The 27,891-nt window shown below is 38.9% G+C and overlaps 1 protein-coding gene across 1 annotated transcript in view; it reads right to left on the reverse strand.

Annotated features, from left to right (window-relative positions):
- The window catches only part of SKAP1 (src kinase associated phosphoprotein 1), a 266,257-nt gene that overhangs the window by 221,539 nt on the left and 16,827 nt on the right, over positions 1-27,891 (reverse strand). Inside the window, exon 2 of the mRNA XM_057318109.1 lies at positions 20,198-20,303. Coding sequence (XP_057174092.1) covers positions 20,198-20,303 — 106 coding nt within the window. The remainder of the gene's footprint in view (positions 1-20,197; positions 20,304-27,891) is intronic.

Consider the following 27,891-nt stretch of genomic DNA (forward strand, 5'->3'; position numbering starts at 1 on the left):
GGTTGGTTGGTTGGTTGGTTGGTTTGCTTGTTTTAAGGATAGGAATGATGTTCACTGTGATCAAACCAGCAGAAATATGCAGCCTGGATGGGAGGGAGAAAACCTGAGAAGCAGTTTACTGGAGACCAAGAAGAGAGACAAGAGATTTGATAGCACACGTGGACGTGGGTTGGGAACAGAGCGTCAAGAGGAAAATCAGAGTTATCTTTCAGTTACAAACTTGTGTATGGGAGAGAGCAAGGCAGCACTCACATACAAAGAACTCCAGCTGATTACCATATTTTAAAATGTAGTATCTTTGGCTCTTGTCCTGTCACTTTTGTCTCTGCTGATGCTTGGAACCTAATTTTGTTTTATTTTTTGCTTGCTTCAGGTTAATAGCTACTCTTGGACCACCAAGACTCCTAGTTATCTGATTAGTGAATAACTGATGTTTGCATGACACTGTGACTGTGGACTCCTAACTCATTGAATTTTACAGCTGGAAGGTCACTGAAGGTCATTTAATCCAGTCCCTCACTTTCCAGATGAGAAAATGAACTATGGAGAGGTTATGTGATCGCATCATAGAAGTTTAGAAGTCCACATTATGAAGCTACCACAGTTTATCTTACCCAGGCAGGTTCAAAAACATGATAGTCACTTGAAAATTCCTTTGGTCTACACTCAGAGAAAATATTCTTCAATAATGAAGGTAAAATAAAGACATTTTCCTATAAAGAAAAGCTGACGGAATTATTTGTGGACAAACCGATATTAAAAGAAAAACTAAAGAGAGCTGTTCGGACAGCAGGGAGAGGATCCCAGATGGAAACACACTGAAAGCCGGAAGAAATAAAGAGCTCACAGGGTAAAAATGTTAATGGAAGTGAATACTGACTACACTTAACAATGATCGTAATGTTTGTAGGTGTTAAACACTTATATGGAATCAAATTGAAAATGTGGGAGGAGGTTAAATGCAGTTAAAATATTCGAAGGTTCTAGAAAAAAAAAATTCCTTTGGTATTTCCCTTGTTGTGAACATGGTCCCATCATTGACCTGAGAACAAATGTTACACAAAAGATATTTAGGCTGGACTAGTTCTCCGAGCTCATTTAGGCAGAGTGGGTTTCTCAACATTAACATGCCGACATACCGTCTATACCTCAACTTATGAAGACCACATTCGTTCTCTCAAACGTAAATAAATCTCCACTATTTGCCAGATACTCTGTGAGGGACAGAGAGCATGGAAAGCCCCAACTGGGGGCTGGTTCGGCTGGAATAGTCAAACTGTGCTGAAGTGATGGGATTAGCACAAAACACACGCCAGGTAAAACCTGGGGCCAGAAGAAGCCGGGTCTGGGTAATGCCAGAAGCTGTCTCACTGCTTGCAGATAAGGGTTGCTGAGGGAGGATCTGAGATCAGATAAAGGAAGATGCCTGGCAGGGGAGGGTCGGGTCACAGAGAGGCCAGGCCCAGGATGCAGAGGGGCCAGGCCCATCAGAGCAGGTGGCAGAGGCCCAAAGCAGACATGTTTGAGGAAGGGATAGGGCAAGATTCTGAGTGGTTCCAACCTGAAAGCCTCTGTTTCATCTTGTGAAGTAGGTGATAATGTCATGCAAGAGCAATACGATAAATCTGCTAAGGATTGGGGAGGCGGGGGAAAGAGGAACATTAGAAAGGTTGCTGCTTGGGTCATGCAAAGTCACTCCCGGGTGTCACTAAGGGTTCAGCTAAGGTGGGAGACTAAGCCTTACAGTAGAGGCACGTCTACTGTGTCATTTATCTTCAGGACTGAGGAGCTGCCCAAATATAAGAGCAGAGACGTGGGCCATTGAACTGATCTGAGGTTAGGATTCTTCTAGGCTTGGGAGATGAAAGGACAGAAGAGTAAGAGAACACTGGAGGGCATGTCCGGGCACTCAGACTGGGGAGGAGAAAAACCAATGGCCCAAGACTTGACTCTACTGTCCGTACATGTTAGAGACTTTTAACAATCAATTAAAATATGCAAAAACAGGAGATAGCGTCATTCTGCTCTTCTCTTCCAGGACAATCCTCTGTCCCACCAGTCCCAAACTTCTCCTAGCTCATGCTCCCTGTTTCAATGGCTGACATCTTCATCCACCCAACCGAGACTTAGGGACTGCCCTTTCATCTCTTTCTCTATTACTGTGTACCTCCCATCAGTCACCAAGACCTGGACATTCTACTTCCTTGATATCTTTTAAATCTACCTCTTCTCCATCACTACAGGCACTGAATTCATTCGAGCCTTCAAAATGCCTGACCCAGATTGATGTCACCACGTCCTAAGACGTCTACCTGCCACCTGCTCCTCTCTGACCCATTCTACTCAGTGCTGATGGAGAAGGAAGGGCAGTGGTGAGCAAACAGGTCTGGGTTGGACTCCTAGCTCTTCCACCTTCGACCTGGCCGACTTCGGCTGCAGCCTCAGTCTCCTCAACTTTTTTTTAATTGAAACATAGTTCACACACCATGTTACATTAGTTTCAGGTATACAACATAGTGATTCCACAAGTCTATACGTTATGCTGTGCTCACTAGGACTGTAGCTGCCACCTGTCACCATACAATGCTACTACAATATCGTTGACTCTATTCCCTGTCCTGTACCTTTTATTCCTGACTTATTCCTTCCATAGATGGGAGTCTCTATCTCCTGCTCCCCTTTCCCCATTTTGCCCATCCCTCCACCCTCTCCCTTGGTTCCACCTCTAAAATAGAAATAATAATTATACCTGCCTCATATGTTTTTTGGGAGGATTAACTGAGATAATGCACACGAAGAACTGAGCACTAGGCCTGGCACCTGGAAGGCCTTCAGTAAATGTCAGCTGTTATGTCATTAGCACCATCGTTATTCTGATGACCTAAAGTGCAAACCCAGCCTTGTCATTGCCCTGCTTAAAACCTTGCAGTGGCTTACTCCAGCCCCAGCCTTCAAGTCCTCCCCTGCTCTGTTCACACTGCTGCTCTCACATGTCTCTGCTCTCTCTGCCAGCACACTTTCCCCATCGTGTCCCCTTTTTCTCCCAGTGAACCTCTGGTGGCCCTTTGAGGCTCAGCTCTGTCACCTGTGTAAGGTGCTCCCATGGCACCTCTATACACACCTCTCAGCAGCACCTGTAACACTGCACCACAATCCTCTGTCTGTCTAAATCACTGGGCTCTCAAGGGGCAATGGCACAGAGCTTGTGCTCAATAAAGTCTTGCTAAAAAAGTGAGTGGACATGAGAAACAGAGGGGCTGTCTGATTGCAGCACGAGTGGAGCGCAGAGTGCATCTCAGAGAGGGGTCAGAGACGAGGCTGGAGATGCAGGCAGCAGGCAAGGCCCTCCGAGTAATGCCATGGGGTGTGGACTTTATCCCAAAGAAGGTGGGGAAAGGGACTTCCATGTTCCACTACATTACTCACACAAAGACAAAAGAGAAAAACAGAAAGAGAATTAAAGGAGGAGAAGAAAAGGAAGAGAAAGGTAAAAAATAAGAAAACCTTGTTAAATTAAAACCTTCATCCAAATGAAGAATCCCCCTCCCCCCTCAAAGACCGGTTTCAAAGAATAACCACGATATGACTGGCAAAAGTATACTTCAAAAGACACGACTGAATACACATTGTAGTGGCAAGAATCCAATATATAAATACAATCAATTTGTTTCTTCATTAAAAGCTTTCATGAAGAAAATGATTTAATACAAGTGCTAAAGCTACTGACACAGATTAATTTAAAAATAACAACAGAATCCTAATTAAAGACATAATAATATTTTACTCATTCCTACTGCTCCAAAACTGAATAAATATATAAAAATAAAATTGAGAATGCAGGCTTCTACTGGTAACCACTCTAAGAGCTACAATGAATTACCGATATTTTTTTAAAATGTCATATCCTTATGTATATGGTTTCTTCCAGTTAGGAATTGGGATGCACACAGAAATTCAGAGATCGTTCTTAAATTGTTTCAGTTTTGCCCTCGAGTTTTTTCCTAACTGTACAAGATTCTATACTAAAATATCATTCTTGGCCTTTTATTTCTTTGTATAGTCTATAGCAGTCATATTAAACCCTTACAAGAGATACCCAATTATCCCAATCATAAAGAATGGAACTACTTTGATCTAAAGCCTAATGACTATGTGATCACTTCTATGGCTGTATCAATACAGGTCAAGTGTCACCAGCAGTTCAACTACAATCAGCCATTCAATCCCAAGACTTACCTGTCCCATCGTGGGGCCAGGACTTTGGTTCTGTCCCACTTCAAGGGATTCTCCAGCATCGAGAAATGTTTCCCCATGTTGCCAGGCCACCGGAAAGCACAAAAGGTAGCAGGCAAACATCAGGCCCAACAGCAGGGAAGGACCAAGGCCATTTGCTGCTGACCATATCTCCATCCCTCACCCTATAAGCCAGTTGGGTTGAAATGTTGTCAGTTAAGTTGCTGGTCCTAAGCCTTGCCAGTAAAATTCTCCTGTCAGTTATCCCCAATCGTACTGGGGGACCCTCCTTACCACCCAACTAACAGCCTCAACTCATACTTTCCAGTCAAATCCTTCCATCCTTCCCCTTCACCATTCAAATTCATTTGAAAACCTTGTGTCTTACCTTAAAAAAAAGAATGAAGTCTTCTGATAAAGATTTTTACATATACTTGCCTGATTATAAGAATCTCCTGGAGCCCTTATTGAAACACAAACTCCCAGAGATGATTCCAGACCTAATAAATTAGCATCTCCAGGGTAGAGACCTAATAATCTGTATTTATTTATTTATTTTTTATTTGACAGAGAGACAGCCAGCGAGCGAGGGAACACAAGCAAGGGGAGTGGGAGAGGAAGAAGCAGGCTCTCAGCAGAGGAGCCTGACGTGGGGCTCGATCCCAGAACTCCGGGATCATGCCCTGAGCTGAGGGCAGATGCTTAACGACTGAGCCACCCAGGTGCCCCTAAAAATCTGTATTTTTAACAAGATCCTCAGGTAATCCATATGATCAGGCAAGTTTGGAAAACAATATAAAGGAAATGGGTATTTTGCCAACAGTTGTCTGTTAAGAAAATTCTAGACAGGTAGCCCCCGGTTCAAGCACAAGTTCAAGTACGGTTCAAGTTGCTTGAACCTTGGGATGCACTTTCCTAATGAAACAAAGTAAAAGATAGTGTTAAGATTTCTGGGCCAGCTTCAAAAACTTTTTAAATCTTGTTAACAGATCTGAAGTATAGTAAATACAATCTTTTGTTTACAAGCCAATCATATTTCAAAAGTTGAAGCATAAAGTTGGCCATTTGGAAGGTATTTTTCATAAAGTTCTGAGAGTGGTTAGTTACCTGGCTATCCACAAAAGCTTATTATGCCCACAACAAGCCAACATCAGCTATAGAATAACAGATATAAACATGAAGTTGGTGTCCTCAAAGTAAAAGATAATGAGAGGGACAAATGACATGTTCCTTCTCTGGGCATAGGCAAACTTTGACATTCTTACCCTCTCTGCCTTTGCAACCATCTCCCACCTCCCAGTGGCCAAGGATTGCCCAGGTGCCAAGGATTCACGTGTTATCCACAGCTCCCTACTAAAGCATCAGCTTACAAACCCCTGTCCTGTGCTTTCCTCTCCCAAATTACCTATCCCCCCCTCCAAAATTCAGCCAAAACTCTCATTTCCATAATTGGGTTCCATCCTATCTTTTTCAGCTTATCTCTCCCATTATTCCCTTATACATAATAAACTGAATCACCCTTTGGTTCCCAAATATGGCTAAACTTTATCTTCTCTGTGTCTTTGTACCTGCTATTTTTGGTGCAATGTATCTCACCAAAAACTCATCCCTTTCAACCCACAGCTAAGCCATGATGCCATCTTACAGCCCTGAAGGCTTATCATAACCCACCAGCCAGAAGTGACTTCTTTCTCTGGGATTTCACAACACAACCTATGTGTACCTCTTCTAAAGCTTTAGCCACAATATATCTTGAGATATAGTTATATGTGCATGCTTTTTTTATCTTTCCCATTGGGTTGTAATTTCTTGGGAATATTTTGGGGGGTACCTAATTATGTAACATGGATTATATTAGGCACTTTTACATGCATAACAACAATCCTATAAGGTGGATGTATTGTGTAATTATTTGGTTTATCCTGCTCAAAAATAAGTTACAGGAGGACTGGAACCTGTGTCATATTCACCACGAAAATGCTTCGCACATAGCATTTGCTCAATAAACATTTGTCCAATGAATTAAGTGACATTATTCACTTTTTATGAAGAAATTGAGCCTCAAAAGAGTGCTGGCATAATAGTCATACTGCCTGGGTTCAAATCCAAATTCCAGAACCTAACATTTGTGTAACCTTGAGCACATTGGTTACTTCTCTGAACCGCAGTTTTCTCATCTGATAAATGGGGATCATTTGGTATCCATCTCACATGCATGGATTAAATGAGACAATGTGTGTGTGTAAAGCCCTTGACAATGGGCCTGGCATATAGTACGTGTGTGGTGAATGTTGGCTCTATCATTCTTTAATTGGAGAAGTGAGAGTCTCTGAAGCCCTCATTCTTCCCATGGAAAAGGATCCTCTGATGCTTTGATCACCTTCAGTGACCAAGCACTGTTCATTGCCCATAATAGAGGTTCCACAAGTCACTGGCCACCAAATTTCCTCTGCACAGTCATCTTAACCAAAAGTTAGAAGAAAACCATTAAACACAGCTAATGTGTACACTCAAAAGTCTCTCAACCCTCCAGGTGAATTTATATTTTAAAAGAAGGTGATGAGCCTAAATACATTTCTAAATGGTGAAAAGGTATGCAACAAATGGGAACCGGACATTTCAGACCTTCTAGAGACGGTATCTGTGAACAGTGGTCTCCATGCAGGCTCTGGTCATGAGTCTGGCCACTCACTGGCCCGATAACTTCTTGAAAAACTGGGATATGCAATATGTGACATTATCTTGATTGCCTGGCATCGTGCCCAACAAAGAGGAAACAAATAGCCACTACGTGTTTGTGAAGTAAATTAACTTCTTCCGGTTTGTAATCCTCACCCTGCTCTTAGGTGATTCCATTTCTCTTTATGACCAATATAAAAATCAATCATGGTGACTGATGTTTTGAGAAGGAGGAAGTGAATGGTTTACTCAAGCACCATCACTTTGGGAAACGAGACCCACAAACACAGAGACGTTTTACTAGATAGTCGCACAGAATGTAGATAACCCTTTTCTAATGAAGGATTCATCCTGTGTCAGTTCAGTGCAGCTCAAAGGGATTCTATCTAAGAAATGAAAGTTGTTCTCAGTCAGTGATACCTCATCTAATGAAGACCTTGAGAATGAACTTCCTTTATTTAAAAAAAAAACATATTTTAGCAAAATCATCATTAATCACTCAGAGGACTGCTGTATTTCATATGACTCAAAAATAATTTTATTTTCATGTGCATTTATGGGTGTGTGTGTGTGTTTGGCACAGAGTAAAACACCTCCACATACAGCTGCTTATTTGTGCAGGAGTGACCCAAGGCTTCACTACACAATTAAAGCCTAATTTCCTCTTTCTACATCTCCTTCCTCCTCAGTTCCAACTCCTTTCCCACCTGGAAACCAAATACTCTTTGGCTATTAAAGCTCTGTCCCTTTTAAAACAGGAAAGGCTCTGATCTCAATGACTTAGGATTAAATACATACTCAGTACAGAGTTGGAAAATACAAATAAACAAAAAGGAGAAATAAAAAATCACTCAAACTCCACTTGCCAGAGATTACCATCATTAACACCTTGGTAGGGGCAGGCGCCTGGCTGGCCCAACTGGAAGAGCATGTGGCTCTTGATCTGGGGATCATGAGTTCAAGACCCACGTTGAGTGTAGAGATTACTTAAATACATTAATTTAAAAACACACACACACACACACACAACCATTTGGGTGGGGTTTTTTTCCAGACATTTTTCTCTGAGGTTTTACATAGATATTTAACTTACTTTTTCACTTATAGTATATCTTACAGTTCCACATCAATAAATCTACAGCATGCATGATTGATTGATTGTTAAGTTTGCCTTTTCAACAGAATGGAGGAGCAGAATAAACTGAAACAGGGAGAAACTTGAGACAGAGAACCAGAAAGGAGAATTTTGCAATGCTCCAAGCAAGACTTTATGGAGGCTGAAGTTTAGCCAGTGACAAAGGGAAAGAAGACAGATTTAGGATAAAGAATCAATAGGCTTGTTGATGGCTTGGGGAGTAAAGACAGAGGATTCTGCCTCGGGGGCCTCGGCCTAGAGAAAGCAGAATTAGGCATTAGGGGTGAGCAGAATATAAAATAATAAGTTCAGTTCTAGACACTCAGTCAGGATTTTTCTGACTACAGGTAACGGAACACCCAAGTGACGTGGGCTTAAATAAATAGAAGTTTATTTCTCCTTCAAAACAGAAATCTGGAGACAGGTGATTCCAGGGTTGATGCAGGGGCCCAACACTGGCATGAAGGACCTAGGCTCTTGCAGTATTTCTGCTCTAACACCTTAGAACAGAGTCATATCTTAAGGTGGCTACTGCATTCAATGTACTGCCGTCTCCCGAGCATAAGACTGTCCTGTGAGAGGCTATCAGAAGTCTGCCATGGCTTTCATATCATGACTCATCCCTAGGCTGGTAGGGTTCTGTTGTCAAGGAAGAATGGAGGGTGCCTGCTGGGTAGGCATCCAGCAGGGTCTGCCGCAGCTTTGTGAACTTGGAGATCTCTAAGACACCCAAAAGGGGCCATCCCGGACGCTGTGTGAAGCCTTGCCCAGAGAGCTGCCGCTGAGCTGGAGAGCTGGAGAGGAAGTTGTGGAGCTGTGGACACGGGTGCAACTGCCCAAGAAGAATGGGATGAGGACAGAGGCAAGCCTGAGGGCAACGTAAAGGGCACAGGGCAGAAAAATGAGCTCAAGAACCGGCTTGGGGGGAAAAAAAGAGTGTATAAATGCAAGGAAGAAGGAAAACCAAGAGAGACTATTATCGTGGGAAAGAACAGAAGGAAAGTTGCTTTTTTTTTTTTTTTTTAACTTTTTGAGGAAAAGGAAGCTATCAACAGTGTCAGATGCTGCGGAGAGACTAAGTGAACAGTGTCCCCTGGATGTGGCAATTAGAGAGTTACTGGTACTTTGGCAAGAGTAACTTTATAGGAGTAGAGGCTAGATCATAGAGGAAGGAGGAGTGACCAGAGAAGGAGAAACTAGGCTTCTGTCTGTAAAAAAAATCTACGGAATAGTAGCTGGAAAGGGAATCACTGTGTAGGATGCAATGTTTTTCTTAGTATTAGGAGAGATTTGGGCCGCCTGAGTGGCTCAGTTGGTTAAGCGACTGACTCTTGATTTTGGTTCAGGTCATGATCTCACGGTCGTGGGATTGAGCCCCACATTGGGCTCCATGCTCACTGTGGAGTCTGCTTGTCCCTCTCCCTCCTCTCCTCCCCCACTCATGCTCTCTCTCTCAAATAAATAGAATCTAAATATATATATATGTATATATATATATGTATATATATATATATATATATATACATATATATATATATATATAGGAGAGATTTGAGCATGAAGGAGAGTTGTAATGGGGGGGAGTTAAATTTAAGAAAGAGAGAGTCCTAGGGGATAGTGATAACAAAGGAGGGAAGATGATAACTGTGAGTCACTGCTTCAGTCCTCAAATAGCATGAGGAGGGGTGTGCTCTCAAAAGATGATGGGGGGGGTGGTTCCTGGGTGGTTCAGTCAGTTAAGCATCTGCCTTCAGCTCAGGTCGTGATCTCAGGGAGCCCAGTGGGAAGCCTGCTTCTCCCTCTCCCTGTGTTCCCCAGCTCATGCTCTCTCTCTCTCTCTCTCTCTCTCTCACTCTATCTCAAATAAATAAATAAAAATCTTAAAAAAAAAAAAAAGGTGACAGGGGCGGAGAATTGTAAAGCCATGTAGACACATCTCAAAAGGGGAGAGGTTGGGACAAGATTGAATGGGAAAAGTCATTTTCCCAAAAGAAATGGCAGCAAGGAGCTTGAAGAATGCCAAGAGCACTTCCAGAAAGTAAGCAAATTCTATTTAAGATGACTGCAAGCAAAACAGTGCCCTGCAGAAGAGCTGTGTTTTTTACTAAGGCAGGGATGGAGCAAAGTGGTTCAGGATGCAGTGGAATTTGATGATAATAAGACATGGACCCTAGGAACAGGGGAAAGGGCTAGAGGAGAAATCATCAGAAGAGACAAGAAATGGCAGAGACAAGGACATGCCAAACCGAGTAGGAAGGAGGATGACCAGAAGCAGAGGGCTGCTGACAGCTTAGAGATGGCGGGAATGATTGGCATCTGTGCTCCCGTGGAATGCCAGGGTAGGGTCAGCGCTCTGGTCACCTTTTCTCACAGAATGTTAGAGAGATGTTATCATAGTAGATACATGAAGAGAAGGGCACCATGTCTGCAAATATCTTGTACCCCCTAACACTCAGTAAAAAAAAAAGCATCCTATCTTTGGAGAATAACACGTGGGGCTGGCCACTAAATAGTAAATGTCCTAATAAAGAGTGTCTCTTGTTTTAAGTTTTAGCCTAGGACCTAAAAACACAGTTTTTGGTTATAACAGTCCCCCCGCCCCCATTCATTCAACTCACAGTATGGAGCTTATACCACATGCCAGCATCATGCTAGACCTTTTTTTTTTTTTTTTAATTAATATAAGATCACCCATGCCTTTAAAGAGTTAATCTCTGGAAATATGTATTCTGAGTTCCGAGAAACTGAATTTGAAATGAAATGAAAAGTCTGCTTCTCAAATGTGAATATGCATACAAATAACCTTAGGATCGTATTGAAATGGAGATTCTGATTCAGTGGAACCTGAGATTTTACATTTCTAACAAGTTTCCAGCTGATGCTGATGTTGCTGGTCCATGGGCCACGCTTGGATCATCAAGGAGCTAAAGACTCTAGCAAAAAGATTCCTTGTTTTACCTTTTCTATTTTGCACTGACCTAAAAAGTCCTGAAAATCTGTCCTGTTTTCCTTGCTAATGCTCCTATCCATGCATTTTTCTAATAAAAAGGTAGGGAGGGGGTAGAAAACCTCACAAAGGGCTTTTTCTCCCAAGCAGCTATTAGCTACACACACTGCTTTCGTGAACATGTCAAACATCTATCTCATGTGATTAAATACTTCTGTGGAACCTCTAATATTTCAAACAGGGCACCTAGATATTCAGTAAAAGAATAAGAGACTGGGAACAGCAATTAATTCTAGTTATGCCATATGGCAGTATAGAACACTGGCTGGAACCTGAAAACTCAATTTCACAAGAGCCTTACTTATTCTGAATTTTAATCATTGTAGAATCAGCAAACATATGCCTACCAACCTGCTCCATTTACACAAAATTCTAAAGAATAATCACACTGCACACTCAAAAATGATTGGTTTTTCCCACATGGACTTAAAATTTCTCTCCTATCGGGATCTCAAAGTAGCTACTGACAGCTCCAGTTTAATCTTTCTGTTAAATAAAATCTTCAAACAGTTCTCCTTTTAATGAATAGAACCGCTGGCTTTCCATTTCATCATCAGCTTACAATTTTGCACAAGTATAATTATTTCTAGTTCTGGATTCCCCAGTCCGGGGGTTGGTTCAGGTGCTGGCTGCCCATCCCTGTGGACTCTCTCCATCATGCCTGTCACTGCTGAAACACCCGTTCCACCATACACTCTCCATTTCACCTCTCTCCAGAATGGAGACATTATCATTTTCAACACATACTCCATCCCCTGTCCTCTTAGAGCTAAGATACTTTCATCTCCTGTACATCTAATAATTTCAAGATAAGGACAGAAAAATCAGTTCTTGTTCTGTGAACTTTTGTCTCCAGTGCTTGAGAGACTATCCTAATATCCCCTGAACATGTTTTAGTGATAACATTTACTGCACTAGGGCCAAAATGATTTTCTGCCACTTTCAATTCTAGTTCAATAAAAGAATAAGAGCTTTGTTTCTAACCTCTGTCATTTTTAATACCATAAAGTGATTTTAAAAATGTAAAATTGAGTTCCATTTCCTACTGGACTACCAATCTCATATTAGCTTTCCTTTTATCAAATTTATGAGAAAAGTCAGAAATTGCCTTTCCTTAAAAAAAATCAAAATTTCAGGATCTCCTGGGCAGAATGTTTGAATTGAATTTCAGCACTCCATAATTGCTGGCCTAGAAGTTTTAAAGAAGTATAAAAGTTAGCTACTTATATCAGGAATAAAAAACTGAAGGACTATCCTTTAGTTCACTTAAAGTAACAAAAATAATAAGGTTATTCCTAGAAAATCACTGTCCCTAAAAACCCCAGATATGTTTATTACATTTCCAAATTGAGGAAGTCTATGGTTTTCTGAAACCACAGTGAATGAAAACCATGGTTTCTGAAATGCAACGTCAAACAAAAAATATTTTTGCAACATTATATTATGAAAATTTTCTAATGTGCATAAAAATTGAAAGAACTCCATATGTACCTACAGCCTAGCCTCTGTGATTCACATTTGGTTATATTTGCTTTGTCACATATCCATCCATCCATCCTTCCATCCATCCATCCATCCATCCGCCCATCCATCCATCTTTTTTTGATGCATTTCAAAATTAATTAGTATACATTAGACATTAGTATACACCATAACCATTTTAGTATGCATACGTAATTGACTAAACTTCAGTATTTGTTACAGGTCTTTTAAACCAATCATCTTTTGAAAGATGCCAATTCCTTTTTTGTAATGGCTTAGTTAAATGAACTAAGCCACCAATTACAAATTCTAAATCCTAATCTTTTATTAATTCTATTACTTTGAGTAATTTCTTATATCCCAGTTCTCTCACCAATGAAGGCACAAGGACACTTGATAGACATGGTAAAATGTGTCAGTTACCAAACTGCAAAACGGACCTTTTGGGTTATGGCAGAATTCACAAATGAGAGAGACACTCACTAATGTAACTTAGTGAAATAGCTAACTGGAGATTATGTGGACATAGAGTTTTCTGTAAATTATAATGAGAACCTCAACAAGGCTCACAAACTCAAGAGGGAGCTTGAGTGTGAGCATTAAATAATAATGCATCTTATATAAGCCACATTGAATCTACAGTACAACAATCTGAAGCCTGACTTTTGAAGACCAGGTCACTCCAGGAATAAATTTGGCAACAAAGTACTAACATCAAATTGGAGTTTTCTTCGCTTTGCACACCCGTGGTATTACTGATTTGTAAACTACCTAATAATTGACTACAGTACGAACTGCCACAGGGAGAGCTGCCCGTCCTTTATGAGCTGTTTGTTCCCCTACACTGATCTTCCTTTCTTTCTTTTTTTTTTCTCTTTCAGAGGATTGGCCCTGGAAGGGGCATCCTTTGAAGCCTGAAGAATCAAAGCTTTTGCAATGCACTGCTGAGAGTTTTGAAAGAAATATGAAGAAACTACATTGGACCTGGGGCGATAGGCTGAGATCTTCCCAAACAGGTCAGCAGTTGGTCTGTAAAATATTCCCATTGCCAAGGAGGCGGTGACATCTTGTGTAAATCAAAAACTAAAACCCTAAGATATCTCATTTCCATTTTAAATGCATGGGGGTTAAATATGGATATCTAGCACTTGAGAAGTTCCTGTGGGATTGATTTTTTCCCCTGTTTTCTCTGAGCCCTTTGCTGAGCGTGATAAGTAGGACCGCATTTCATTATCAACCCTGCTAGCACTGCACTTCAGGGAGACTAGATGAGGCTACACAGTGGGGGAGAAGATCCGGCTTCCAAAGAAGAAATGATTCACATGGTGCGATTATAAAAACCTACTTTAGGCCTAACTCATTTTCAACGGAATCATGAAATAAAATAAAATCCCAAGGAAATGAAATTTCCTGCATCATTTTCCAAATTAAAAAAATATCATAGCAACACCATAAAAGAAATCAAATAGAGGTGTCAAACTTTGGTTGGTAATGTTTTTATTTTTGCAACATTTAGAAAAAAAAAAAATTCCAAACATGTTGGGGAGGCAACTTCAAAAGAAAACCTAAGATCATCGTTAGGAGAATCTTCAATTGAATCAGTCAGCATTATAGAAATAACATTAGAACAAAGAGTCTGGCTCCTGACAGCCGACCCAGTGCTCTTATATTTCTCTCCCCTTTGCTCTAGTTTCATGAAGAGGATACAGGGTGGGTCTATATCCGAAATAAGAGAAAACAAGAAAATTAGAGAAAACCACAATCAGGAAGGCTCCACACCACAAGGTCCCTGGAAATCCACAAACAGATGAATACTGGAAGGCATTTTTTTCCCCCAGTGGCTTTCTATAAGCCGAGGAAATAGTGCAATGCTGGAATAAAAGACTAGCTCCAGATAAAATGAAACTTAAAATCAAGGCCAAAGCAATAGTGGTAAAATGAAGACAGTGATTTCATATAAATGATCTTTTCACACAAGGCAAGAATTAAGAACCTCATTTATAGACAAATAGACAAGCTTCCTGCATTAAAAAATTGACACAGGATTTTCTGAGACCTTTCAGGACAAATCCATATTGAGTAGATAACAGGAACGTGCACAAGCGATAACAATGGCTGTAATTCTAACAGGAGTAAAGCAAATTTCAGTGACCTAACCACATGGCTAAAGAGTGAGCTCAGCTTCCTATTCTAGTGGGTTAGTCCAACCTGAACGGTGCCTGCCTCCTAGGTCACATTTCAAAATTCCTTTCACTCTTGATAGACCATATTATCCTGTTCAAAGAGATCAGTACTTGGAATTTTTAATAAAATGTATTCATCCATGCTTTTTTAAATGCCTTTTTAAAAACCCTAGTTACTACTTAGCATGAAAAAATACTAAAATATTATTATATATCAGAGTTACTTACATAAAATATTTTATAGGATGCCCAAAGGGAGAAGCTTCTGCCCACTAATATCAGCACAATAACCCAGTGTAAAAGAAAAAAAAATGGATCAATTTAATCTTAGATCTGGTACCAAAGCCAAGATAGCCTTACAAGTGATAATCATCATCATAACATTAAAAGGCAAGTTATACATTTCAAGCCTGGTTGGGAGGAGCAGAAGACTTGCTAGGAAACAACACATGATAAGATGATCTTCCTTTCCAGGTTAAGCCAAGAGACCAGAAGTGGATAATATCGTATCGGTCTCACCTGCAGAGCATTTCAGACTCAAAGAACACTAAATATAACCCCTCACTGCCCGATATGTATATACCCCAAAATCTTTTAACACAGTTGTGAAATCTCGGCATAGATTCATTGAATAATAGAACACTCGTACAGGAATTTGGCATATAACTGATCATTTGATATCCCTAAATTTGTTGTGGGTTGTTTTCTTTCTTGGTTTAAGGATGGAAAGCAGGGATAGGACTGAGAAAGGAAGAAATGAATTACTTTTTGAAGATTTTATTTATTTGTCAGAGAGAGAGAGAGAAAGAGAGAGAGAACACAAGCAGGGGGAATGGCAGGCAGAGGGAGAAGCAGGCTCCCCACTGAGCAAGGATCCTGACATGGGACTCGATCCCAGGACCCTGAGATCATGACCTGAGCCGAAAGCAGATGCTTAACCGACTGAGCCACCCAGGTGTTCCAAGAAATGAATTATTAACCTTCAAGATGTGGTCAAATTATTGCTATGACTTTTGAGCCTTTTCAGAGCTATTGAAACATAGATGGATTGTACAAGTATCGCCTCCTCTTTCCTTTTCTGAGTTGGCACTGAAACTGCAGTGTAGGTAGCAAAATGAAATATCAGAAAGACGTTATGAGCAAATAACTAAACTCACAAGTAACACAAATGTATTAATTAACAGCCCATTACATCTTAGTTCTTTTCAAGCATGCTTCATTTGAATGCGTTTTCTTTTGGGGTATTTAAGTTCAATAACCAGCACTTATGAAAAGTCAAACCCTCTATGTAATTAATGGTAATTATATTTACAGTATATTATTTTGAAACTCTTTTTTTTTTTTTTTTAGATTTTATTATTTATTTGACAGAGAGAGACAGCCAGCGAGAGAGGGAACACAAGCAGGGGGAGTGGGAGAGGAAGAAGCAGGCTTCTAGCGGAGAAGCCTGATGTGGGGCTCGATCCCAGAACGCCGGGATCATGCCCTGAGCCGACAGCAGACCCTTAACGACTGCGCCACCCAGGCGCCCCATATTTTGAAACTCTTACTTTCATGAGTTGTATCAGACTAAGTTTTCGTCTCTCTTCCTATAAAACAAAGATATTTGATAATATTATTTTTTTAAAAGATTTATTTCTTTATTTTAGAAAGAGAGAGAGTGGGGGGAGGGGGAGAGGGAGAGAGAGAATCTCAAGCAGACCCCACACTGAACGCAGAGCCCGATGTGGGGCTCAATCTCATGACCCTGAGATCATGACCTGAGCTGAAATCAAGAGTTGGATGCTTAACCAACTGAGCCACCCAGGCGCCCCTGATGATACATTCTTAAGCCAAATCCTGCTTTAAATTTAAATCCATGTTAAGCTGGAAAGAAAAACTTGACGTTCCCAAAGAAAACTGAACTGTTTTTCTGATATTTGTATTAATGTATCATGTTTCGTGCAGAGCTATGCACTAGTCACCCACAATAAGACATGTTCAAGATACTCTTTTAGCCTGTACATTAGACGTCCCGGGTTTTGTGGGTTTTGTGCCATAATCCTGTTACAGAAAGTTATTTCTTGATTTCTTTCCCTTTCAGTATGCTATCAATCTACCTGTCTCTTTTTGGAGCTCCTTTACGTTTCACAGAAGGAAACAATACTCCAAGTTTGTTTCCACTGGCGCTGACCTTCACTTCCGACAGTGAGCGTAAACAACTAGTTGTTCCAAAACAGCCCATCCAGAAGGAATATATCCCTACCTCAGTAATAAAAATATTCTATTTTCTTCATTCCTTCCCCCACTCTCAAGATATTCTTGCTGTCAGATGGCCTCCCCCGAACCAAACTTTTAAGAAATGCTCGACTGTTTCTGCCAATACGTGAGGCTGCCGTCGAGTGTCTAAGTGCAGCTCCTGTCTGCTTCATTCCAGGTGTCCTACATCTGGCACTGATCCTGCAGTGACCACCGTAATAAAACAGGAGGAGACCGTGCCTGGCTTTCATCCTAATCATTCACTAAAGCGCTCAATGAAAACTTGGACTCAGAATGTGAAAGCTGTTAGATTTTAAGGAGAAGGTTTAAATGAAGAACAATGAATATCACAGCTCAGGACGTGGAATACCAGAAAAGGGCTTTACGTCCTTGGAATCACAGGAATTACCATCTTTTTTTTTTTTTTTTGGTCTTACATGGAATACATTATCCTTCATTGGTGCTACATGGAAGCCAAAAAAAACCTAGTATGTAGATAGAGATACAGATACGATTTTTGTTTGTTTGCTTTTTAAGTCTGGGAAGAAAGAGAACAGCTAAGCTACTTGTACTGAAAAACAGATAAGCATTTTCAGGACATCCATGACTCTTGACACAACTCTTATTTCCTGGGGTCGGTCACGCTAGACAACAGAAAGGTGGCAAATGGCACATTATAACAGCTGTGATGGAGTCACATGCTTTGACTTACGGCAATTCCATAGCCGTGGCAAACACCACTGAATTCCGAGTCACCATAAAAATTAGGGCCAAGCCTCTAGAGTTTACCAAGAATCGGAGGCAGTGCTATTTTCACTACTCTCTACCCTTTTCATTCTCAAGCAGCTCAACTTGAGGAAAGAATCAGAGGAAATGAAGCAAGAAAACAACAAAGAGTGGAAAGTTATGTGTATGTGTGTGGGGAGGGGATCTCTATATGTGTGTGTGTGTGCATACACATAGTATTTATATCTATCGAGTGGCTTTCTCAGATTTCCTGCTTGAGGTTTCTTACCCACCTTCAAGTAAGCCCTGAAGTGTCAAATCATAATTTTAGATAGGTTCCTATCCCCCTAAGTGTACCAAACCCTAAAATAGTCTTGCTTTAACATGACTAAAGATACAAATTTTTAAACAACTTTCAGTGGTTCTTCTCATGTTACGTGGCAACTTGCCATATACGTTTAACTCTCAGGTTTGATGATTTCCAAATTTCTTTTCACACCTGGCTTTTTGGCATGAGATACAATGCCACACAACAAGAGTAAAAGGGGCTGGTATTGTACAAGCTTTCAGTATCAATACATAAAGTATATAATGTTGACCAGCCATAAACAGGACTACAGGAGCAATATGGCTGAAGAAGAGTGTTCAGTAAAACAAGGGTTACATTAACTGGATGATGATTGAATGGGTGGCTGTAAGGCGATTTCAAACAGCTTGCCAAAGGAAAGCCTCATTTTTCCATTTTCTGGTTCAGTATCTAATTTCTGGCTCCTCATTTCCTCCGTGATCTGATAATTATGAAATTCTAAATAAAGTGTCATCTTTCTTGCAACAAATCAATGAACAGAAAGCTCCCATCAGATGTTTCCTAAAGCTCCTGCTGATTATTTCCTGAATGTCTATCCCACAAACCAAACAGCAAGTTCTTTGAGAAAAAGGAACACTCTCCACCCCATGACAAATACAGCTTCTTTCTGTATGCATTTAAAGAGGACTAAGAAGTAATATGCAACTGATAACAATGAGTTACCACAAAATCACCTTTTATCACCAATTTCAGATTGAAATTTAGCCCTTTCCAAACACTGTGGTACAAATATGGGAGAACAGAATTCCTCCTCTTTGTATATTTATTCATAAAGATGAAGCAACATTTTTTTTTTGCATTCCTTATCACAAATTTATACCAATAGCACCACCATTACACAATTATATTTTGGGCATCCCTCTCCCTATCATACAATTTCAAATAATGCTACCTTTATTCCTCAGGCATTCCTTACAATAATCCTGTAATATAAAGGTCAACTTGTGAAAATAAAAAATTCTATGGGATACTAACGAAGCCTTCAGATACACAAGTAAGCCTAAACTTATCTACTGATAAAGTAACATTATGGAGAAGTTTGTTTCAAACACTCTTCCAGCACACCAAAAATTATAGATATTCTCACTTTTGCAAAAAGCGCCCATCTTCTGCATTCTGTTTGTTTCAATTATTCAGGGCAACCCAGGCTGATAATTACACAGTCCCCAGTTGCTGAGTAAAAGGGATGCTTAATTAGCCAGCAGGAAAGATCGATTAAGATCCAGCAGGGCATCTTGTGAGGTTCTCTCACATTTCTGGAGGGAATAGATTCTGACTGTGCCCTTCCAAAGGATAAAATTCCCTGCTCCTAAGGAGTTTCCGTGAGGTTTCTAAAGTACATGCTCAGATCAGTCAGGCACACAAATTAAGTCCCAGTCAAAACCCTACAGATGCTCTCTCTTTTCTAAGAGTGCTTAGTTCAGCCATTCTGAACCACATTGCCATCGGGTTGAGAAAGCTTAAAATAACACTCAACTTGTCCCCAATTCTCGTTCAGTTACCATATTTCAAGCAAAAGGGGGCCAGCAAATATATTATAAAAGAAAATTTTTATTTTTTTCTCCCCCAAGCAAGTATATGTATCTGCCAGATGCTCACATTCTAAAAGGCACAAATTAGGTCGGGACCTCTTATTTTAAAAAGTCAGTGAGTATGATACTCCAAACCAGTCTGAGACTAAAACATTCCGATATGGTCAAAGAAGCAACTGGATAAGTCTGGTCTAAACTTTCTATTAGGGAAGAAGTTACGGAAGTAAAATCAGAACCAAAAATTATGACAAAAATCAGTTATCTCTAACTGCCTAACATCTTCCCTTTGGTAACTTGGACAAGCATAAATGTTTAGCTTTTCACACATTTTGCAAAAGCATTCAATAAAGATGAACATAGCAATCTAAAGCTAAAAGCAGATTCATTATCATAAGATACATTATTGGGAAAATATTTTTATTTTGGTAAGCTAGCTACACTAACCATGCCTGCCTACCTCCAACTCAACTCAGTAAAAATTTATTAAGTCTCTGTCAAGTATAAAGAACTATGATAAGTTTGTCCTACCTGGTTAATTGATACACCGTGAAAGTAGATTTTACTGACTATGCATTGTTTCAAAGCTGACACAAAATGGACCCAGTTTATACAAACCTAGTTTTGACTTGCTGGAAGCCCCGTAGAATATGGTCTCTGTGGTCCCTCGCAGTAGCACTGAGGTTCTCATTCCGCAAATCTTCTGCCAGGAACTCCTCAGCATCTGAAAGAAAAGGAAAGTTGATCAACAGAAAAGAAGTATGAAGGGAGAAATAGGAAAACCTGAAGGATTAAGAAATAGGTATTATTTTCTCTTTAAAAACTTTAAAGTTGCAAAGCAATGTGAATGTACTTAATACTACAGAACTGTATACTTACTGATGGTTAAAACAGTAAATTTTATGTTATGTATATTTTACCTGAATAAGAAATGAATAAAACTTTAAGTACGACTATAAGTGATGCCTTCTGATAATCCAAGGCCTCATTATAAATTTGGAATGCTAATGCATTTATTAATCACCAAAAATAACTATTTTCTAAACCATTTCAAAGAAACATGGAAATATTAATTATCTCTGATGGCAGAGGATGGACTGTCAATTTCCTAAACCTATAAATATTACAAACCAGTCCTAGAAGGTCACAGGCCAACAGAGGCGAGAAAGAAACACCAGTAAATAAAGCTGAAATAAAAAATAGAACTGAACTACAAAATCAGGAACAAAAAGGGCAGGCATTCAAAGAAGAAAAATTAATTAGCAAATGCATCATCAATGAAAATGACAATGCAACCAAGTGAAGGAACTCACATGGAAAAGAAAAATGTGTCCAAGAGAAGGAAACTGCAATTAATGTGAGCATACATTATAAAATAGGGACATGATAGAAATATATAATATGAAACAAATCATGTTATGTTGAAAGAAATGGGGGGTATCTAGATATTTTCAAAGACAAAGTACATTGATAATGATTACAATTGCCAGAAATACCAGCTACATACTTTATTATGCAAAAAAGGGTTATCATCCCTAAAAAGTATATAAATGACACAGTTAAAATTTCCCACCTCCAAAAACAGTGCCTGCCATATACAACTGTCTCACATATGCTATCAAAGTAATGTTATGAATTTATATAGTTGGGTTACATAAGCATGCTTAAAATTTTGTTTTACATTCATACCATTCGACACCACCAAAACAACAACAAGATCTTAGATAACCATCACCAGTACTTTTGATGAGCTATAAAGTTCTGGAAATTAAAAATTTCATGGAGGACCACCATCACCTTCCAAGACTTGCATCGCGTCTATTCCATATGTCATTTAATGGGTTCCTTTAAAGTCCTCTGAAGGCTGAAGAATGAGGAGACGGGAAGTTGAATTAAGAGATAAAAACAAATGCTACCCCAAATTCAATGAATGTAATAATACACCTATTAATAAAGGACAAGGACCACATGATCATCTCAATAGAGGAAGAAAAAGCATTTGACAAAATTCAAGATAAAAAAACACTCAACAAACTAGGAATAGAAGGAAACTTCCTCAGCCTTGATAAAGAGCAGCTACAAGAAAACCCCACAGCTAACATCATACTTAATGGTCAAAGACTGATGTTTTCCCTCTGTTCCTAAGATCAGAATCAAAATAAGGATGTCTGCTCTCACCATGTATGCTCAACATGATGCTGGTGCTAGCCAGGGTAATTGCACAAGAAAATGAAATTAAATAGTCCAGATTAGAAAGAAAGAAGTGAAATTATCTCCACTTGCAGATTACATGATCTTGTATATAGAAAACCCTGAGGAACCCACTAAAAAACTACTAGAACTAATAAACAAATTCAGTAAGTTTGCAAGATACCAGATTAATATACAAAAACAACTGTCATTCTATAGAGTAGCAATGAACAAGCCAAAAATGAAATTAGAAAAATTCCACTTAAAATTGCATAAAACAGAATTAAATACTTAGAAATAAATTTAACAGAAGTAGTGAGTATGGTGACTAACATAATATAATAAAAAATCATTAAAAAAAAAAAAGAAGTGGTGCAAGACTTAAACTCTGAAAATTGCAAAAAAAAATTGTTGAAAGAAAAATAAAGATCTAAATAAACGGAAAGACATCCGTGCTCATAGATGAAAAAACTAACTATTGTTGAGATGGCAATATTCCCCAAATTGATCTGAAGATTTAATGCAATCCCTATAAAAATCTCAGTTGGTTTTTTTGCAGAAATTGATAAACTAATCCTAAAATTCATTTGAAAACTCAAGGGACCCAGAATAGCCAGAACAATTTTGAAAAAGAAGAACAACTTTGGAGGATTCACATTTTTTCCCCCAAGATTTTATTTATTTATTTGAGAGAGAGAGCGAGAATGGGTGAGAGAGAGAGCACAAGTGGGGGGGGGGAAGGAGAGAGAGAGGGAGAAAGAGAAGCAGGCCCCCACTGAGCCCGATGCGGGACTCAATTCCAGGATCCTGGGATTATGACCTGAGCCTAAGTCAGATGCTTAACCAACTGAGCCACCAGGTGCCGCATGATTCACATTTTCTGATTTCAAAACTTACTACAAAGTTATAGTAATCAAAACAATACAGTACCAGCATAAAAACAGACACATATATCAAAGGAATAAAATTGAAACTTCAGAAATAGGCCTTTACATTTATAGTCAATAAATTTTTGACAAGGATGCCAAGACAATTCACTAGGAAAAAAATAGTTTTTTCAACAAACAATGCTGGAACTACTGAATATCCACATGCAAAAAATTGAAGTCAGATCCCTATGTCACACAATATACAAAAATTAATGCAAAATGGGTCAAAGACCTAAATGTAAAATGTGATACTATAAAAATTTTAGAAGAGAACAAGCATAAATCCTTGTGGCCTTGGAGTAGGTAATATTTCCAAAATTAGGTAAGTGTCTCAGATGACAAAAGAACAAGCAACAAAAGGAAAAATAAATTGGATATCAAAGGATGTGTGATTCAAAGGATGTCATCAAGAAAGTGAAAAGACATCCCATAGGAGAAAATTTTTGCAAATCATATAGCTGATAGGAGACTTATATGTAGAATATATAGAGAACTCTTACATGTCAACAATAAAAAGACAATTCAATTTTAAAATGAGCAAAGGATCTGAACAGACATGTACCCAAAGAGAATATACATATGGCCAATAAGCACGTGAAAAAATGCTCAACACTAGTTGTCATCAGTGAAATGCAAACCCAAACCACAATGTCATTTCACACTCACTAGGATGGCTACAGTCAAAAATATGGACAAAAATGAATGTTGTCAAAGAAGAAAAAAAATTGGGACTCTCATATTTTGCTGTTGGAAATGTAAAATGGTGTCGCTGCGTTGTAAAGCAGTCTTGCAGTTCCTCAAAAGGCTAAACAGAGAGTTACCATATGACCCAGTAATTCCACTACTAGATATATATACTCAGGAGAAATGAAAACAAATGTTCATAGCAGCATTATTCTTAATAGCCGGTATGTTCTTTCCTACTAGGGAAAGAACCCAAACGTCCATCAACTGATGAATGGATAAATAAAATGTGATATATCTATACAATGGAATATTATTCACCAATAAAAAGAAATGAAATGCTAATACATGCTACACATAACATGGGTGAATCTCTGAAATTGTCATGGTAAGTGAAAGAAACTAGTCACAAGGACCACATACTGTTTAAATCAATTTACATGAAATATACAGAATAGGCAAATCTATAGAAACAGAAAGTATATTAGTAGATGCCTACAGCTGCAGGAGGGAGGTGGATTGGGGAGTGAAGGCTAAGGAGTTCAAGTTTTCTTTTGGGATGATGAAAATGTTTTAAAATTTATTGTGGTTATAATTGCACAACTCTGTGAATATACTAAAAGCCATTGAATTGTACATTTTAAAGGGTAGTTTGCATGATATATGAACTATATGTCAATGAAGTTGTGAAAAAATGAAAGAAAGAGAGAAAGAGAGAAAGAGAAAGAGAGAAAGAAAGAAAGAAAGAAAGAAAGAAAGAAAGAAAGAAAGAAAGAACAACATCTGTACATAACTTTCTGAACTTTCAAAATTGAAGGGCAATGAAAACATCCCTCAAGGACTCAGACAAAAAATAAATAAATAAGTTGCTACAAAAAACCAGAGTCAAAATGGCCTCTCCACAAAATAAGCATCAGAAGATCAAAGTTTTACAGAGTTTTAAAGGAAAAATGCTGTGTCCAAGAATAAAACAAAACCAGAACTTAATATTAAAAAGAGTAAACAAACCCCTCCACACCCAGACATTGAAAACACACTCCTACATATGTCATGGGTCAGAGAGGAAATGCAAAACTACACTTACAACTTACTGAGAAAATAGCCTGAATAAAATACTATAAGATATAACCAACATTATACTGACAAATTCATAGACTTAAATGTTTCCAGTATTAAATGAGAAAAAAGCACCAAACTCAAGAAATCAGAAAAGAGCAATAAAACAAGCCTATGGAAAATAGGAAAAAGGAAACAATAAAGATAAAGGCAGAATTACTAAATCAGAACAGTGGCTAACAGTGCTCTCCAGAGTCACAACCCCTGATAAGGAAGAGAAAGAGCAGGGGCAGGTCAAGTGAGAGGGACTCTGAGAAACTCCCTCCCTCCCCTTTGCCTTAATCACAAGCACTTGGCTTTTATCTATTTATACACTGCGATCTCACATGAGACTTTAATTTTGAAAAGGGTTCCATTGCACAATTTAGTGGTTAAAAACCACTGACCTTAAAAACAGTGAAAAAAAACGTATGATTGCTAAGTAAGTGTTTAACAGCTGGGAATTTTCAAAGGTGAGGGGGAAATCCAATAAGTTGATAAAGCATTAGCATATATAATCAAGGAAAAGAGAAAGAAAGCACAAATATACAGAAATGAAGATAAGAGGGAGCAAGAGCAAATACAGGAATCTTAATAAGATAATGAAATATTTCACAAAGTTGGTGAGATTTCAAGTTATTTTAATTTTCTTTTCTGTGCTTTTATGTAATCTGAATTTTATGATATTGGGTATCATTTTTCCCCTTAGAAAGGTTATTTTCAAAAATAAGGGCCTATGTAAACAAAATAAAATGCCTTGAAAATAAATTTGAAAACTGCTGTGAAACAATTTCTGAGAGAAATCATTTCTAAAAGTGAATTGAAAAATGGAAAAACCTGAATCCTGAACAAGCTAATAACCAGAGAAAAAGAAGAAAAGTTTGTGAAATTGTTTAAAAAAAAACCCACTTCGCATTATATAGTTGTACAGATGTCTTTCAAATTTCTAAGTAATAAATCACTCTCATTCAATATAAACTATCCCAGTGCACAGAAGAGAATGCTTCTTTAGTCATTTGCTATAAGCCAGCATAACCCCAGTTCTTCTTTTTTTTGTTTTTTTAAGATTTTATTTATTTATTTGAGAGAGAGAGTGAGAGAGAAAAGGAACATGAGCAGGGTGAGAGGCAGAGGGAGAAGCAGACTCCCTGCTGAGCAGGGAGCCCAATGTGGGGCTTGATCCCAGAACTCTGGGATTGTGATCTGAGCCGAAGGCAGATGCTTAACCGACTGAGCCACCCAGGTGCCCCAAGCATAATCCCAGTTCTAAAAAAGCATAAAAAGCAATCAGTTTAAAGCTAATATAGATACAAAAATCCTAAATAAAGTATTAGTAAGTCAAACTTAGCTGTACATTAAAATAATAAAATAAAGTGTATCCTGGGAATATAAAGATGTTTGAATATAATTGATGTATTATATATTTAGTAGTTTAAAAAAGAGATCTATACAAGCAGGCTGATAAATGGCAAAAATCTCACCTGACGATATTTATTATCTAATTGTGACAAAACTGTATGAAATAGAAGTAAAAGAATACCTTCTTAACCTAAAAGATACATATATCACATTTATGCCTGAAAAACAAAAGTCATTATTAAGGACAAGATTGGTTTGCCCAGGGGTGCCTGGGTGGCACAGCGGTTGGGCGTCTGCCTTCGGCTCAGGGCGTGATCCTGGCATTATGGGATCGAGCCCCATATCAGGCTCTTCCGCTATGAGCCTGCTTCTTCCTCTCCCACTCCCCCTGCTTGTGTTCCCTCTCTCGCTGGCTGTCTCTATCTCTGTCGAATAAATAAATAAAATCTTAAAAAAAAAAAAAAAGATTGGTTTGCCCACTACTCCCACTATTAATTAATATTGTTCTGGAGGTTCTAGACAAAAAGAAGCCTAAGAAGGAAAGAAATTGTCATTAGGTACAGATATTATAACCACATATACACAAGCTTAAAGTTATGAACTTGAAAACCTTTTTTTTAAAGATTTTATTTATTTATTTGTCAGAAAGAGAAAGAGTGCACAAGCAGGAGGACTGGCAGGCAGAGGGAGAAGCGGGCTCCCCTGCTGAGCGGGATGTGGGACTCAATCCCAGGACCCTGGGATCATGACCTGACTCAAAGGCAGACTCTTAACTGAATGAGCCACCCAGGCATCCTGAAAACTTTTAGAAATTGTAAGAATTGGGACTTCTGGGTGGCTCAGTCAGTTAAGTGTCTGCCTTTGGCTCAGGTCATGATCCCTGGGTCCCAGGATTGAGTCCTGCATTGGGCTCCTTGCTCAGTGGGGAGCCTGATTCTCCCTCTGCCTGCCGCTCCCCCTGCTTGTGCTTTCTCTCTCTCAGATAGATAGATAGATAGATAGATAGATAGATAGATAGATAGATAAATAAAATCTTTTAAAAAAAGAAAAAAAGAAATTGTAAGAATTTGGTAGGGTAGCCATAAGGTAAATATTTTAAAAATCAATAGCATTTGGGGTAATAACAGAATAACTTGTGTTGGACTAACTTTCATACAGATAGGAATTCTCATCAAAATATTTAAAAACAACCATTTTACGGCACCAAACAGTGGCCAAAAGCAGGCAGAAATTGACAGGAATTTGATCCCTGAAAGAAAGGAACTGCAGAGTGAGACTTGCATTTTTATAGTTTTGCATCTAAGGGTACACCCAGACCATGTAGGGTAGAGTAGCTGAGGAGTACCCTCAGGAAAAGCTTAGTGGAATGTGGGACAACAGCAAATGCCATTACTTACATATATTTGGTGTCCCAGAAGAAGAGCACAAAGAGAATGGGTCAAAAAAGATATCAGAAGAAATAACAGCTAAAATTTTCCCAAGTTTGGTAAAAAATATCAATTTATATATTCAAGAAGCTCACTGGACATCAAATAAGATAAATATAAAGAAAACTGAATGTAGACATATTATAGTCATACTGCTGAAAACCAAAGATAAAGAGAAAAATTTCAAAGAAGGCAGAGAAAACGACCCATTACATATAGGAGAATAAGGATAGGAGTAAGAGTGACTTTTCATCAAAAATAACAGAGGCCAGAAGACACTGGAATGACACCTTTAAAGTGCTGAAAAGGGAAAAAAAAAAAAACCTGTCAATCCAAAATTCTATATCCAGTGACAGCAGTCATCAAAATGTGAAGGCAAAATAAAGACATTTTCCAGATAAATAAAAATGGAGAAAATTTTTTGCTAGGAAACCTGCACTAAAAGAAATCTAAAGGAAATTCATTGAGCTGAAGGGCACAGGCACCAGTGGGAAATTCAGATCAACAAGAACACCAAAAATGCTAAGTATGGGGCGCCTGGGTGGCATAGTGGTTAAGCGTCTGCCTTTGGCTCAGGGCATGATCCCGGCGTTATGGGATGGAGCCCCACATCAGGCTCCTCCGCTAG

This window comes from Ursus arctos, unplaced genomic scaffold, assembly GCF_023065955.2.
Source record: "Ursus arctos isolate Adak ecotype North America unplaced genomic scaffold, UrsArc2.0 scaffold_24, whole genome shotgun sequence".
In the NCBI taxonomy this organism is placed as follows: Eukaryota; Metazoa; Chordata; class Mammalia; order Carnivora; family Ursidae; genus Ursus; species Ursus arctos.